Source organism: Dinoponera quadriceps, unplaced genomic scaffold (assembly GCF_001313825.1).
Source record: "Dinoponera quadriceps isolate SergipeBrazil2010 unplaced genomic scaffold, ASM131382v1 scaffold2662, whole genome shotgun sequence".
Lineage (NCBI taxonomy): Eukaryota > Metazoa > Arthropoda > Insecta > Hymenoptera > Formicidae > Dinoponera > Dinoponera quadriceps.
Genome location: NW_014556703.1, coordinates 759,032 through 775,213, shown reverse-complemented (window position 1 = coordinate 775,213; position 16,182 = coordinate 759,032). Strand labels below are relative to the sequence as shown.

At 45.5% G+C, this 16,182-nt stretch overlaps 1 protein-coding gene across 2 annotated transcripts in view; it reads right to left on the bottom strand.

The window, feature by feature from the left end:
- Nucleotides 1–274: 274 nt before the first annotated feature.
- Nucleotides 275–16,182, bottom strand: part of LOC106748019 — a 36,548-nt gene continuing 20,640 nt past the window's right edge. For both annotated transcript variants that reach the window (XM_014626158.1, XM_014626157.1), the window contains exons 3-6: nt 11,194–11,248; nt 5,329–5,488; nt 3,863–4,034; nt 275–3,712 (exon numbers count right to left, since the gene is read on the bottom strand). In XM_014626158.1, coding sequence (XP_014481644.1) covers nt 3,626–3,712; nt 3,863–4,034; nt 5,329–5,488; nt 11,194–11,248 — 474 coding nt within the window. In that variant the 3' untranslated portion in view covers nt 275–3,625. The remainder of the gene's footprint in view (nt 3,713–3,862; nt 4,035–5,328; nt 5,489–11,193; nt 11,249–16,182) is intronic.

Here is a 16,182-nt window from a genome sequence, read left to right as displayed (position 1 = left end):
CACGAGAGGTTGCACGCGATTATGTGATTAAAGAGATAATTACTTCTTACCGTGCGCGTGCCACAGGCAATTCGTCTTTGTCTAGCTTCACTCTTAAACCTCCAATTGTCTTTATATGCGACAAGGATAGCGGGTCCGCAGGCAGTAGAAGGGGAATATAGGTGTCAGGACCTTCAGTCTTGTCGTGCGAGCTCTCGTAGGAAGGCGCAGTCTATGTATATAAGTCTGTTTCTTAACGTTTAATAAGAATGACGGGGATAATATGACACAAATCGATGTTGAATAAAATATATTTGGAACTTGAGTTGTGTAATCATTGTGACGATCTTAGGGGTGATCCGAGTAATCGTGACTTCAAAATCTATGTCGAAATACAAATAAAAGAAAAGAGAAAACTATAGTCTAACATACACATGCGACAAACTGTACAAAAGAGAAGGAAGAAAAAAAAAAGAAAGTACCCTCCATTCTGTGGCTTCTCTGTCGGTGGAGATTGGATGTGCGGATGTCTTCTTACCGCGTAGCCGCGCGATTCGTATGTTGCAATAGGACTTTGTGAACTGGTTAAAAAATAAGGTCCCAACAAACCGAACACGGCTTGTGTTAATTTAAATTTAAGAGTGCGAAATCGAAAGTGTTTTGATTATGCACACACACACACATACACACATACATAGTCGGCGGATTAAAAGTTGCAACATCTTTTTTCATGAGTTTCGCTACGCATCCCGTATTCGATAGGAACATGTATCTCTTGAGAATTACTAAGAAACAAATTCTCCTATTGGACGCGAGAAAAAAAAATGTTGCAACCTTTAATCGGCCGGGTGTATGTGTGTGTGTATGTACGGTAAATTTTAAAACAGTTTGAACACTTTTATGCAATTTTAAATGCAACCTATAGTCCAATTAGAAACCTCCTTTTTGAAAAATAAGTTCTGTAATTGGACTATCGGTTGCGTAACCCAAATTGCGTAAGAAAAAAAACCGTTTTGAAACTTACCGTTCGTTGTCACTGAACGTAATAACCGTGATGTAACATCGACACACCACTTTAAGCCCGCGTCAGTCAGACCAAGACCCGAATTGATAGCAGTTACTTTAAGTATGTATTACGTGAAATACACAGATCCGAATTTCAATTTGAGTTCTTCAGCGGAATCACGTAAAATACGTGACATACTTGCGATACTCGCGATTTCATTGAGAAATTTACACTTAACTCTAAACTCAAATACGTAATATTTCATTTGGGACAAGTTTCAAGTAACAACTATTAATACGGATCTAAGTAGAAATCAGAGCTTGTATCGTCAATATTTGTCGCTTGAAACTTGTCTCATGCAAGATACTCAAGTTTTAATTCAGACTTAAATCTGAATTTTTTCCCAGTTCAATCGCTATTACAGATAAAAAGTCAGATAATGTGTCATATATATGTAATTCAACTGACACAACTCACAGAGATTAAGTCTGAAATGAAAATTCAAGGCAAGTTTCAAGTGATACGGGCCTGGGTGTCACGAATTAGAAATTGGAATTCTAACTCCGATCTTGGCTCTCTCCTCGGCTGTGTGCAGTGGACGAAGCGATCAAGTGGCCGACTTTCGGAAGATTGATGTGATCGGTAGATCTAAAAGTATAATGTACATACGTAGATAATCTTGACTCAACGGTTGTACAACCGTTGTGTTCGCGCAACCTTTGTCAAGCTTGACTCGCTCGGTCGATCTTCAATCCGCAAGTCTCAATCTCCGGCGCCCAGTCTGACACACGGAGAGTGTCAGACCAAGTCGAAGCACGTCTCTCACAATAGCTGTCATCGTGCGAGCATCTCGAAGTTTCTCGTGTAACGCCGTGTAACGGAGTATGTACGAACGAACACATGGTCCCGGAATGCCGATTTATCTCTGTCTTTTGTCATCTAGCGAGAACTATGTTTGCTTCCGGCGGCGTCGTTTCTCTCTCTCTCTCTCTTTCTCTCTATGTATATATATATATATATATAACTATAATAATCTGTAATTTCTCGGCCAATTCGCGTCGTATGCGTATAGCTCTTCGGCCGGGAACGGCTCCCGGGTCGAAATAAATAGCGTTCCAAGGCTCCCGATCCGTCGATCGCGGCCGCATTTTGCGGCCCAACGATGACGTCGTCAAACTACCGCGACGAATCACGAGCTTCCAACCCTTAACCCGAAACATCAGCGTCACCGACATGTGATATTCGCAGCTCGAAGTTCACGCACCGCTTAAAAGCGCTTAACATCCGCTCTGTCCACACCTACGAATTTAACTAACGAGATCGTCGTCGTCATGTTGTATATATTTTAGAAAATAACTCACACGCTTATACGTTACAAGTTCTCACGAACACCACACCACCGGAGTTTCCCTGACCGAGTGGCTATTTTATACATGTTTCGATTTAAGGGTTAACGACAAGCAATCGCACGTACCTACGCGGAATCGTTCTACATATCGTTCAGCGGGGCCGCCGACCGCGTTTCGTTCACCCGTGTCGAGGAGAGAAGAGAGCGAACGTAACGCCACCCCCGTCGGTCGTTCGCACGAGGCTTCGTCGTAGGACATCGTCCGCACGGATCCCGGTCCGATGATGACGATGATGGAAGACACCGGTTGTGTGTGACTTCCGAAAGGGAAAGGAAGAGAAAGCGAGCGATTCGTCGTCGCGAAGAATTCGCCTAGGCACGTACGAGCTTGTCCGGAAGCGCGCGCGGACGCACAAATCGCGAAACGGATGTTGCGCCGCGCCGTGCTCTACTCCCCCCCGTCGTGTTCTGCGCGAGACGGGGCCTCTAAAATCGATCCTCTGAAGCTCCGTGTACTAGCCTGAGTATCGGAGATCGACGATTGCGAATTACAGATCGGAAATTCGACGGATCCTCTCCGATCCCGATCTCGCTTTTATCTCGGCATTCAATTCGCACAATCCTCGATCTCCGACATCCAGAGCTTGGTACAAGCTCAAAGCTCACGTCAGACTAGGTATCGGAGACTGGACGTCGCGGAGATTAGAGATTAGAATTCGATGAATTAACTATTAATCGATCTTGGCTCGCCTTAACTCGCTTGAGCTCAAGTTCCAGTCTTCGACTCACAGCCCTCGACTTCGGATACCTACCTCTGATAGACAGGCCTGGAGCTCATATCAGACTTGGTAGATATTGGAGACACCGGGCATTGTGGATTAGGAATGAGAGAATTCGATGAATTGACCGACTCCGATCGAGACTCAGCTCGGTCTCTCGATTGCTCCCGCAATCGTCAGTCCGCGATCCTCAGTCTCCGATAACCCGTGTCTGATAGCCGCACTTCGAACGTATGATTCGACTCGCCGGGCCGAGAATGTACGCGAATGATTCTCGTGAAGGCGCGGCCGAGGGCCGTCGGCGAACGAAGGAGAGAAGGAGGGACCGCGCGAGTGTTACCGCGGATTGTTAATCAGAATCTTATCGGGTTGGATTATGCATGTATATATACACACACACGCTCGCGAGCGATAAGGCGCCGAGTGTGTGGAATTCACTCGATCCAGCTCGAGAGTGGGGCGCGGTTCGCAGCGATCTAGATTTCTTCTCCCCCGCCCCTCCGCGCCGGAACTTCACTGGGATTCGGTGCGAGGTCTCAGCTTCGCTCTCGCCGTTATCAGGAGGTTGCTCGGCGGCTCCATCCTCGACTGTTGTTCTTGCTGCGGACAAACAATTGCGACGCTTGTGTTGACGTACTACCGCGGAATCACTGCTATCCATAGTCGGCAAGCATGCGGAAGACAAGGCGAGCGCGAACTAGCGGAGCGCGAAACTCGAAATTGCACATATTACGAGTCCGGCTGCCGTACCGTTATTTGAATGTGTCTCGCTCTCTGCTCGATCGCCCTTTGCAAGGCTGTCCTGGGGTCGTCCTTGTAGCTCTCCTCCCGGTTCCTCTCGGCCTCTCGCCTCGACGCGGCCTCCCTCTGCCTCTCCAGGGCGCGTTGCAGCTCGCTCTTCTGGTTCAAGACGTTTCTGCCACTGCGGAGAAACGAGATGTTCCTTGATTTTAGCGGGAAATTAATTAACGCTCCATTTCTGAACGAAAGTAGGCAGGCGGAGCATTTATTTACATTCTAAAAGGCGAGCTCTCTAAGAACGTCACATAAAATCGTGATGTTAAACAAAGAATACAAATAATAAGAGAAAAAAAAAAATATATATATATATAACAGAAATATTAAATAGAATAAATATTAAATGTTAACAGAAGCATGAAAATAAATATATATATAAATTAAAATAAAAGAAAGAAAGAGAGACGGGGAATTAAAATGAGAAATAAAAATAATAATAAAATAAGAATAATAATAATAAAAGTAAACGGAGAAGAAAGGGGATTCCAAGAGAAACTGTCTGCGGAAAAATAAACGAAGAACGTCTGTCAATCGCGCGCGGTTAAGAATCCAATACAAGTCGAATCGAAAAACATGCGCGCGCGCACACGCGTACACACACATACACATACCGCGGGATTACGTTTTGCCTCGTTCCGTTCGAACGTGTGAATTGGACATTGCGTGTGTGCCAAGGTAAAAGTCGGTAAGCGTGAACCGTTTAATTCCATCGGAGCGTGAAGAATTACAGGTGTCTCGCGGGCGGTACGCGACGGCTGCATGATTAGAGGTGTAACGATGAAAACTACGCGCGCAGGTGTGTGCGCGCGTGCTTAGGATTTTTGCCTCGGTCGACCGTGTCCCGAAAATACCGTACCTTCGTGTAAGCCATATATATATATATACACACATACACACACACACACACACGGTCGTTTTTCACGAGCGATATTTCCTTCGCCGCGATTTATCGATCTACCGTACTCGATTACGCACGGATTCAGCAGCGCGCGCGATAGAAACGTACTACCGCCGGTTATAGCCTCCCGCCAGCCAGCTTTCATCAGGAAGTTTTCCACGCCGATAGCTTAGTAGCTTTCCATTTTCATCGTGGATACACATTATCTCCCGTAGCTCACGATATTAATTAATCCCACATTTAATCCCGGACGAGCGCGGCCAAGCGGAACGGTAATAAAATATTTGCTTTAGGCTGGGAAGAAAAGATGAGGAAGAGGGGAGGGATTTTCCGATGGAAATCTTTCTCTTTCTCTTTCTTTCTCTTTCTCACTCTTTCTCTTCCCGATTGGACGGGACAAGGGAAGCTATCATCCGCTCAAGCGAGGGACGCTCTTCGTCGAAGTGAAGACGCTGAAAAGTTAAGGGGATCACGACGAAGGTCGACTCGTTCATTGGGAGAGTCGGCGTGGCGGACTTACATTTTCTGATTGAAGAGTAACTCCCGATGGAGATCCTTATGATTAGTAGAGGTAAGGCAAGGGTTATACGGTTTCTTCGGCAAAATCAAGCCGTCTGGTCCCATGTGAGGAGCCGGCGGTGGCGGAGGCGGTACGCCCAAGACCGGTGCCATTTTCCTTCCTGAAACGGGAAAAATAGATACACACCGTTTTATTAATAAATAATTCCCTTCTTATTGTCGATTCATCGAGCGACCACCAGCAGCTAATTTCTATCCGTATACTATTGAATAAAATAACATAGAATAAAAATAATAGTAATTCGAGAACTAATATAAAAAAAAAAAAGGAAAATGTTGAACGAAATTCTAACAACGAGCGGCAAGTATTCGCCCTTCAACAAGGCTGCTCTCACCCTGACTGAGAAGACACGATTTTACTAACTTCTTCACTGTCAATCCATCGGGCTCGAGAGCCACTGGCGGCACAGTAATTGGAGGGCTAACAAAAAAAAGAGAAGAAAAAAAAAGAACGAATTCCGGCGACAAATGACAGAAGTATTCACCCTCCAATAAGGCTACCCTCGCCCTGACCGAGCCTCGCTCGCACATCTCGCTCGCTCGCGTATCGCGACTGAGACACTTCCTCGCCGCCGAGACGTATCAAAGAGAGAAGTTCTATATATTTTTTGCATAGGGCTTCGTGTACAGCCGCGCTGTGCGCTAATCGGATCGGGCTACCCGCGGCTCGAAACGATCGTCTTTCCGCTCAAGGTGAAATAAACGATGCGTTTCCGCTGCCAATCGAACGAGGTCGGACGATTCAGAACCCTCTTTCTCGCGTACGATTTGAACCTGTACCTGTGTTATGTGTACGACGGAGAACGGAACGGCGACGAGTCGAGTGAAAGACGGATCGCTTCGATGAAATTGGCATTAATAATACGCGACGTTAACGAGCGGCCCCAATACTAACAGGTATAGAGAATATAAGTAATTAATATAATAAAATATATACGGAAATATAATAATATAATAATAATAATAATAATAATAATAATATAATGAATAAAATGATAAATATATATAATTAATATTAATTATGGGAAGAAGTACATAGGGGGAAAGAGGGGGGAAAATTAATAATAAGGAGAATCGTGTGAATTATTAGCAGGAAACGTTTTGGTCGTTCGCGGCTTCCGTTCCCCTTACGGGAGAACACGCAACGTGTTGCAGATAAAAATCATGACGTGTTGCGAAATCACAGCTTCGCGCGAAAAAAAAAACGTTCGCGCCGCTAAGCTCCCGGAGGAACGTGTCGCACTCAGCAGCAGCAGCGTGACCTCCTCGGCGCGCACTCGGCGTCACTTTGGGCGCTTGTTTCGGCCGAAAATCGGGAAAGTGTACTGTCAACATGTGTCTCCCGTCGCTTATCGACGTTTATTCGCCGTTTATATCATCAATCGATCGTCGTACAACGCGTTCCACGCTCGTTCCGAAAACGTCACCGAGTTGTCAAACTTTCAAATTGAAAGTTCCGAGAGCGAATACTGTAGGCCAGTATTCATAATTCTTTATTATTTTAGATCTCAGAATGCACCGGCCTCATGAATCTTTAATAGATCACTCGACTATTTATTTCATACACGAAATGTAGACCCAACTAGCCGAGTAACAGTCTATGAATACGAATCTGTAATCAATTATACCGCAATCAATTATACTCTCAATCAACGATTGTAATTCACAGTTATGAACACCAGACCGCGGGGAGCGATTAATTGATTGATCTTGATTTCGCGGTTTCTTTACAATTTTTCGCACGCGAGCAGAGATCCGAGACGATAAACGTAAAAGTGATCGACATTTCGGACTTCTCGCAAAACGTTCGTATATTATATAACGTCGGCAATCATTTTTAACATAATAATGATATTTTAGTAACTTAATAATAATAATAGTAATAATAATAATTCTTCATCGAACGCAACAGATAACAAAATCAAGAGCATCAACGTAGCGTCAACTTTGTCGTATTATGGGAAAAATGTGCACTCCGGACCTCGAGCTCGATGAAGCGTTCGATCGCGGCGCGGAACGGGGTCGCGAAAGTAAGCTGGCGTTTCGTTCGCGTGCATCGCGCGCGAGCCGCGTGCGCGATTTAATGGGAACCGAGCGGCCGGCGCCGCCGTCGTCGCCGCCAACAAAACCGAAATGTGTTACACACCGTCACCGTTATTGTTCGAGCCATCGGACACGTCCGAATAGAATGACGACGTCGCTTCGCGAAAACGTGAAAATTATTATACGAATTCCAGCGGATCGGCAAACGGCTCTTGCGAGGAGGAGGTCTCTCATCGGTCGGCACTCGATACGCGACGACCTGACAGCTGCAGCGGCCCCATCGATAACGCGTTCCCTCGTGGGCGACCGGGGGTCCTCTTATCGTCGCGCAGAACGGGGGGGCTGTCGGGTTTTACGAGCGGAAAGTGAATTTCGCGCGGACGTCCGGCCAGGCGAGACGCGACGCCGTTAATTCGCGAACGGCGGCCCGTTTTACGGCCGATGCGGAATGACGGCTCTCACTCTTTCTCGCTCCGGCGAGATCGAGAGGAGGGCGGAGAAAAGGTAGAGAGGAAGGAGCGGAGATGGAAACAGTGGAAAGGTATGCGCTCACGTGCCCGAAATAATAGCAGACAGATCGCGAACGAGATCCGAGAATCGAAAGTGTGCGACCGTTCGCCGCCGATCTCGCGATCGCAAAACGCGATTCGCCGGGACGTTCGCTGCCGGCGTCACGTATGTGCGACGGGCGGGAATTTTAATAAATAGTTCGGCTTAATAAAGAAGTGGGTGTAATGGAAATTATTAATAAGATTTTATAAATATTTAGCAAAAATCTTTCTTTTCCACGTCCACGTTACCAAACGACTTGTCTACTTGCGTACGATTACGTAAAGAAAATGAGACGGTCCGTGGAGGGGAGAGTATTCCAAGTAAACCTTGGTAGCGAACGTGTTAACAACAGCGCCGAACTTTCCTCGGCCCCGTTGAGCGACGACGTGACTCTTCACTTTCGACCTCGACGAAGCGGCGGCGTGTCGAAAGCGCACGCGCGACATCAACGGACGCGCGCACGTGATAAACGCGGAACGAGCAGCGCAATACCGAGACGCTACGCGGAACTGTCACCGTATAATTAGTCTAACGAACATAGCTAGTGTGTAATTGGTCCGATTCTTCGAGCGAACTCGTTCGGCAATCGCGGCGCCGCACTCGGGAGAAATTCGCGCCCGTCTCCAAGTCGTAACGAAGCGAGGAGCGCCGTAATCGCGCTTACGACGTAATTGCTAATTGCTCGTTTACAATTAAAATCTAATTACGAAAGCGCCGGTTTGTATCTCTCTCTCTCTCTCTCTCTCTTTCTCTCTCGTCATATCTCGATAATTACGGCCATCCTTGAATCCCGTTGTGGAAAATCGTCGATCGCTCTCATCGGCTCTCCGCTGCTTCCGATTGTCTCAATATGCAGAGAAAGGTTGCTTTAGACTTTTAGTATACCGTGTCTGTTTGACTTGAGACAAGCAATATTTACTTGAATGCATTATACATATTTTGCTACATATATTAAGCGGACGTGCGAATTAAATTAGAGATGATGTAATAGTCTAATGATTCGCGATGCGGACGCGATATCCTGTGTCCTGGAGCCTCTTCCTCCTTCCTGCTTTCACTGAACTTACCTAACTTTATCAGTCGCTGCGCAATTTATTCGCGCGTTGAACAAAGCTCCATGAGGAGGTGAAACTCCGATCTGAGATCGGAAAAGCGACTGTCGGACGCGGGGGATCGGAGGTACTTCAACGTCTTCAGGGATACTCGTACTTATGTGAACGTTTATACGCGTTCAATTTTCTCATCTAGCTTAAATATTGTCAACGAAGGCACAATGAACATTAGCGGTCATCGAACAAAGCGATCGAGGATGCTTCAACTTTTTTAAGAATACAGACGTCGATTTTTTTTTCAATATGTAATTACCGACAAAGATATAACAAACGTTATCGTGAATATATCGATATTCACCACGAAATTCCACAAGAAAAAAGAAATCTCGATTCATACGATCGACAGATGCCATTTAGTCGTATCACTTTAAGATTAAATCAATTTCTTCTGATTTTAATAAATTCGTCCCTGAAGAGATTAAAAACCACCGACACACACACACACACACACCCACCCACGGAATGCAAAATATAAAATTCCTATTACAAGGTAAACCGCGAAGGAATTTCTTCCTAGAATTTCTTCCTTCTAATTTCTTTCCCCGACGATATCCGTGAAACGTTTCCCCGCAAGGTGCATCGAAGAATTAATAATCTCGCGACGAGGGAGAGATGACAGAGATGGAGAGTGAGATGGAGTGTTTGATAAGACCGCGGATGACGCGGCGAACCTCGAATTAACGAGTCGGAGGAACGCAGGGGCGAGGTGGAGAGGCGAGAGGGAGGAGAACGGAACGCGCGCGTAAGTCGGCCCGGAACGTAATTTTCAGGCAGATGTGCCGCCACCGAAAGGGAGATCATTGCACCGGAGCAAGGAGCAGCTGAAGTAGCGTGAGAAAATGCGGCTTGTGGATCGTCGTTACTGGCGCGCGCCGGGATGATAGTGACCGAAGGGCAAAGTCAGGGCCGTCGCGGTCTCGCCCGGGGGACGGGGATGCATTTTCTTGGCTTCTCGTCCGAGGCGAAAATCCATCGCGAAAGAAAGAGAGAAAAGAACAAATTAAGATAGTCCTTAAGGGGATATCATATATGAAAACTTTAAACGACAGAATACTGTTTTTTTTTCTGCATAGTTTATCTCTTATTGGGGTTGCACAGAATTATATATAAGAATTATATAAATGCTTTTAGTTAGTTCAATATATGACGATTTAAATTTTTCAAAATTGACGTATCCAGCTGTCAGTTAATATAAATATTCGTCTGATATGGAAATCCTGCGGATCTTGTGTATACCGAATATGCCAATCTGGAAGCCATATATGCTCAGGAAAATTTCAAGGAATATTTCGAAACCTTTCCGATAAAATTTCGAGGCCTAAAACGGCCGAGGCCGATCACGAGATATCAGACACGATAGTGGAAGAAAAAAGAAAAAAAAATATATCGAAAACATCGTGTGTAAATTCTCCACGAAGGAGGATCGGCGGGTATTCTGGGACGGATAATTATCGGCAACGACGTGAAACGTGCTGCGATTTTAACGGGATATTACGAGGAACGCGACGAAGTATCAGGTCCGCGCACGCAGGTTCGAGCTCAATAAAAGACGCGATAAGTGCGCGCTCGCTCGATTTACGAGGGGAAACTACCGGCCGCCGGTTGTAAGTTGGAGGAATTGTGAAAAGCGAGCTGAACTCGTAAACTCTACTCGGCGAACGTTCGAAATTCGGCCGCGAACGTTAGAATCCAATTAGCACGTTAATGAGCGATAGAAACGTCGCGGTGTAGTTTAGCGGTCCGCGCGCTCGCTCTTTCGCGGCCTGTCTAATTTGTGTGCGCCGGTGGCAGAAAGAAATTCATTCCGGAGATACCGATCTCGCGCATCTCGGGAACCCGCCGCGTACGATCCTGAGCTACTTCATTGACGTCCCTTCCACGCGCGGGGAGATTTCGTCAATGAAACTAAAGCCGCTGCCGAGAGAGCGCATCGAATGAATCTAATGATTCACTTGTCATCGTGTCTCCTTACGAAGGAACGAGCGGAGAGGAGAAAGGGGTATAGAGGGCGAAGAGAAAAGAAGACGGGAGAGGGAGAGGGAAACAGAGAAAGAGAGAGAGAGAGAGATGGAAGGAAGGAATGTCACGTCGTGACTCACCGTTTGTCAAAGCGTCGCCGTCGCCCAAGTCGCACTTCAGACCGTTAGTGATCACCTGAAACACGCGGGGGCATCGATTAACGAAGATCATTTCGAGCAATCGCAGCCGATGGTGCGCGAAAGATCGCGACACTTTCAATTTCGGAAAACACATCCGATATCCAGCGGATAGATTTACGGAAAAACTCGCCAATTAACAATAACAGGAAACCCGAAGACATTTAACGAATTAGAAAGTAACGCGGAGCTTTCACCATAAACAGAAATTAAACTCAAACAATGAGATGAATAAGCACGACAGAAATTGAGTAACAATAAACACAATGTAAAAAAATAACGCAATATAAGAAAAAAAAAAAGAGAAAAAAAAAAGCGCAGAATGAAAACGATCGCGCTGATCTCATCCGACGAGAGTCATTAAATGGAAAAGCGTTGCGGCATTTTCGCGCCGTCGACTACGCGTACGTTGCAGCTGCGCGCGACGGTATCTTCCAGCGGCGATTTCGACAGAGCGCCGCGCGCGATAGAAAGTCTCTCCTCGCGCCGTTGAAATTATTCTCGTAACTGTAGACGCATAATTTGTATTACGCACACACACACACACACACACTCGATGCCGCGTATGCGAATGATAATCGTTCGATTCCCGACATCCGGAACGCCTGTCCCACGCACCGCGTTCTTCTCCTCGTCGCGCGCGACCGACAAAACGCTCGCCGGTTTCGCATCTGCTTCTCGCGGCCGTAGGCGAGAATCGAAAGTCGCAGTCGTTCTCGCGAGTTGCCGTTATGGCTTCCCGTCGTCATCGTCATCGATGATTTCACTGAGATATCACTCTTACTACTCGCCCGTACTACACGCCGCGAATACTCGCGAGTCTGTAAACGACTCGTAATCTGCCGTCCGGCTACTTTTGCGAAACGCCGCGTTTCCACGTAGCTCGTGTAAAATCGGATAAAGCAGCCGTCGCTTCCGCTTGCTATCTGAAAGATGATGACTGGTAATTGCCGCGGTTTTCCATCCGGCCTGAAGACCATATCATGCAACAAGAGCTGTACGATGACCGCCGCCGCCCGGGAGGACGCATAAACGCGATGATGACGAAAATCAAGCATTACGCATGGGAACGTACGTTAATCGCGCGAGATCACCTATCAAGCGCGTATGCGCTAATGATATAAAATTAGCCGCTCGGCCACGATGTAACGTGAGACACGAACCTGAGAAAGCCGCTTCAGTCCCTAAACGCGCAATTTACTTCCGTTACATTACGAGGAGTGTACCTTTCGAGTTTAACGTACGTTTCGTAACGCAACGGAATAATGAGGAAAATATCTCTCTCTCTCTCTCTCTCTCTCTCTCGATATTTATCTCTTACTGACTGACAAATCGCAAACTCACGAACATTTGTCCGAATATCGAAATTGAGTGATCGATTTTAACAGGAAAAAAGCTGCAAGTTTCATATCTTCGAAACTTTAACCCTCCAATGGCAACGTGGGAATTCGAAGGTACAGTCGATTTTTTTATTGTGAATTTTAGGATAATTGGTAGAAACGACGGAGTTCGGTATTTCATCCTAAAAAAAGTTAAGGTTACTGAGATTGTGTGTACATAAATACGCCAGCATCCAGCTGTTCGTTTCTTAATAAAGACATTTAATTGAAAAGACACTTAAATGAAACTTCATTTTCTCTATCATAAAAATCTTTATTTTCAGATGTGAAAAACTTGCGCCGGCCTTTGGAGCCCCATATTGTTGGCAGAAAGTGCCAAATTACACTTTGCCGGCGGAAGGTTAAATCTTACATTTTCGAAACTTTCATATTTTCGAAGCTCCCAGCTTCTTGTATTGTGAAGCTTTAAGTTTTGTGACCTCAAAGCTTCACGGTTTCAAGGCTTCGAATCGGGGCACCTGTTGCGGCGAAATTTATACGTAGCCGAAAAGTCGCGTGATGAATCCCACAGCAGGATCGTTTTCGCATAACTGGTTATGAAAATACGCCGATTACACAACCGGAAAATAAACGCCCCTGGCCGTATCGCATAAATTCCGAAATGTGTGTACACACACCGCGCATTCTGTCGCGTGAATGATAAACCTTTACGTCTCGATATACGATTTATGAGCGCACGTGCCGCATTGTGTGTCGAAGTCGATGTTGAAGCCTCGTGTACTTTTATCGCGAGCACTTCCGTCCTCGATTTCGGCCGCCGACGAGCGTTTCTTCGCGCGACGCAAAGCGTCGCCCGAGAAAATCAAGTCGTATCGAACGACACGATAAATTCTATCAAGCGCGGAAACTAGCATCGCGGCTCGTTCAATCAGATGCATTCTAAGCAATCTCGGCGTGAAAACGCGAAAAACACGATTCGTGAAAAGGACGCTGTGTCGACGGCGGTGTCCGGGACTACGTTACGAGCGGCTTCGTAAACCATTCTCCTTTGTCGCCATTCATATGCAAAGCTGAAAAGGAACGATGCATGCAGGTGCACTCACGTAACGAGATTATAAAAGAGAGCGCACGTGTCGCGTTTGCGCCACCTTACTGCACCTCGAGGGAACGGCATGAATATCCTCCTCACGCTATGCTTCCTCCGCTTCAATCGCCGCGGATTTAAATCGGATCTTATTGCGCCCGCCGATCATTTCCCCCGGAAAATAATTCCCGATCTTCGAAGGCGAACGGACAAAATGCGATTGTTCATAAAAAATACTTAGGAGATAATAATTCAAGATGAATCTCGATGTGAAGACTCTTAAGTGTCAAATCAAGTGATGCATTTTATGACAATAAAAGAGAAGAGAAATAAAGAGGACAAAAAAAGAAATATAAGAAAATATAAAGAAAGTAATTAATAAATGCAAATTGGTGGCGATGACCGCAATTTTATGAATATATACATTTCTACGCAGAAAGGAATGCTATTTACATTCAAGTAAATATTTGCTAAGAAATATTGGAGTGATCGTTTTATTAGAATTAAGTTAATAATACTTGAGTGTTTGCACTTTTTTTTCATTGTGCTACATTCAAGTAAAACTTACTTTTAATGTGAGTAAAATAATTACCCCAATACTTCTTAGCAACCTTGGTGGAAATTTCATGTATTTTTTGAGCAATTACTGAACAATTATGTTAACTTCTATCTAATAATTGAGGAGTAAAATTATCTGGGATCCCAATCAAGATGTAACATTTTTCCTGCAGTTACACAAAAGGTATGCAAATTCTTAACCCATTTACTGAACGAAAACAAAACAATAAATGGGTGAAAAAAATCTTCAACTAATTAATACCAGAAAACTACTTCAGCCACTGAATAGAACTTTATCAAGTTCCACTTCCTACGCAGTATTGTTGCAACTAATGAGAGTGCATTAATATTAAACAGTAACTGGATGAGTGTCTAAGAAAAGTACACGCATTTCTATCAAATAAATATTTACCTGAATATAGCACTTTTTATTTTCAGTATATGAATGCAGTAAGCAATACAATATAGATGCAATAAACCTATAAAAAATGTAGGCTAAAGAATAAATCTAAACTTGAATAGAAAGAATAAATCTAAACCACGATAAATAAATAAATTTTAATAGGCCGATGTAATTCGGGTTGATCGTTGTAATTACTTCTTTTGCTGGCAATAAATTAATTACTTTTTATTTGCCGGCATTAAATTTATATTGCAGGCAATAAATTAATTATTCCTCCTGACCCTCATCTTTCGTTATTTTATTACTTTATCGAGGAAACTCTGAATTATGTTGAATATATTGAACGAAATCGGTCGTACTTTTTTTCGGACATTCTTTTAATATTAATATTAATGTTATCCCCCCCCCCCCTTTTCTTCCCCTTTATGCTGTTATGTTATTAGCGGATTTTCAATGCTGCGCGAAAGTAGCATCGTCAGGTGGCGGACCATTTCTTGGGAGAAATATCCGTCGACGACGTGATGAGACTCGGGGGACGATCATCTTAGCATTGCAAATCGACGTTTCTCCGGTCGCGAAACGAAACCACCGAGCTACCGTATATAGACCGTAAGAGCGATCCCGCGAATGTACAGCTCGCGTGCAGCTCGGCATTGTGCGGTGCGGTGGTCGTGCTAATTCGTAAACCCTCCCCGCACGTGTCGAAGTGTATACGCGTTCAAAAAGTGCGACTGACCGCAGAATAAAAGAGAAAGGAAGAGAGAGAGAGAGAGAGAGAAACGTTGCGGAGCGTGCGTTCTCGCTCCGCGAGGGTCGCGTGTTTACGTACACACGTACCGCACGTCGGCGGTAAACGAGTTACGTACGGGACATTCACAGGGTGCCGAAGGGGACGACATACGCGGTGGGTCCCCCGGAAGGAAATGGAAAGTATTAATATTCTCGCACGACAACGAGGGGGGAAAAGGCGCGCCGACAATTGCCGGCGGTGGTTACTTAATCTACTCGCATTTATGCGCGGCACCGCCGCGCCGGGGGAAACGCGAAGGCCAGATGGCCGAATCGTCCGTGGGGGGTCGTCGATTCCGATTCGGGGCGCGGCGGCAGAGCCCATTAAAAATAATCCCGTGAGTGCAGTTTTCAGCGACGAGCGTGTCACGAGTACACGTGGTCAGCCTCGGGCGTAGCGCACGCGCGCGTTCGCACGACACACCTGAAGGCCTGACTGGGTCAATCGGCGGTAAGTTCGCCCCGATCGCGATTTTTTTCCCCGTCGAATCTGACCCCGTTACATTCGATGAGAATAGATCATACACGTCAAGGTTGCCGTCCGTCAATTGCCGGATTTTTAATGGCGATATCATCAAGGGGCTTTTACATGAGTTTGTCATTTATTGGAGAAATATTTTCCGGCGACCTCAGCTGGAACATGTCCTTAACCCTTGACATTTTGGTTGTTCCGTTCTTTAAACTAGAATATTTAAACTTTCAATGTAAAATAAAAACTTTCCTTGTATCTCGAAACTTCGGTCACACTATTTAATGAC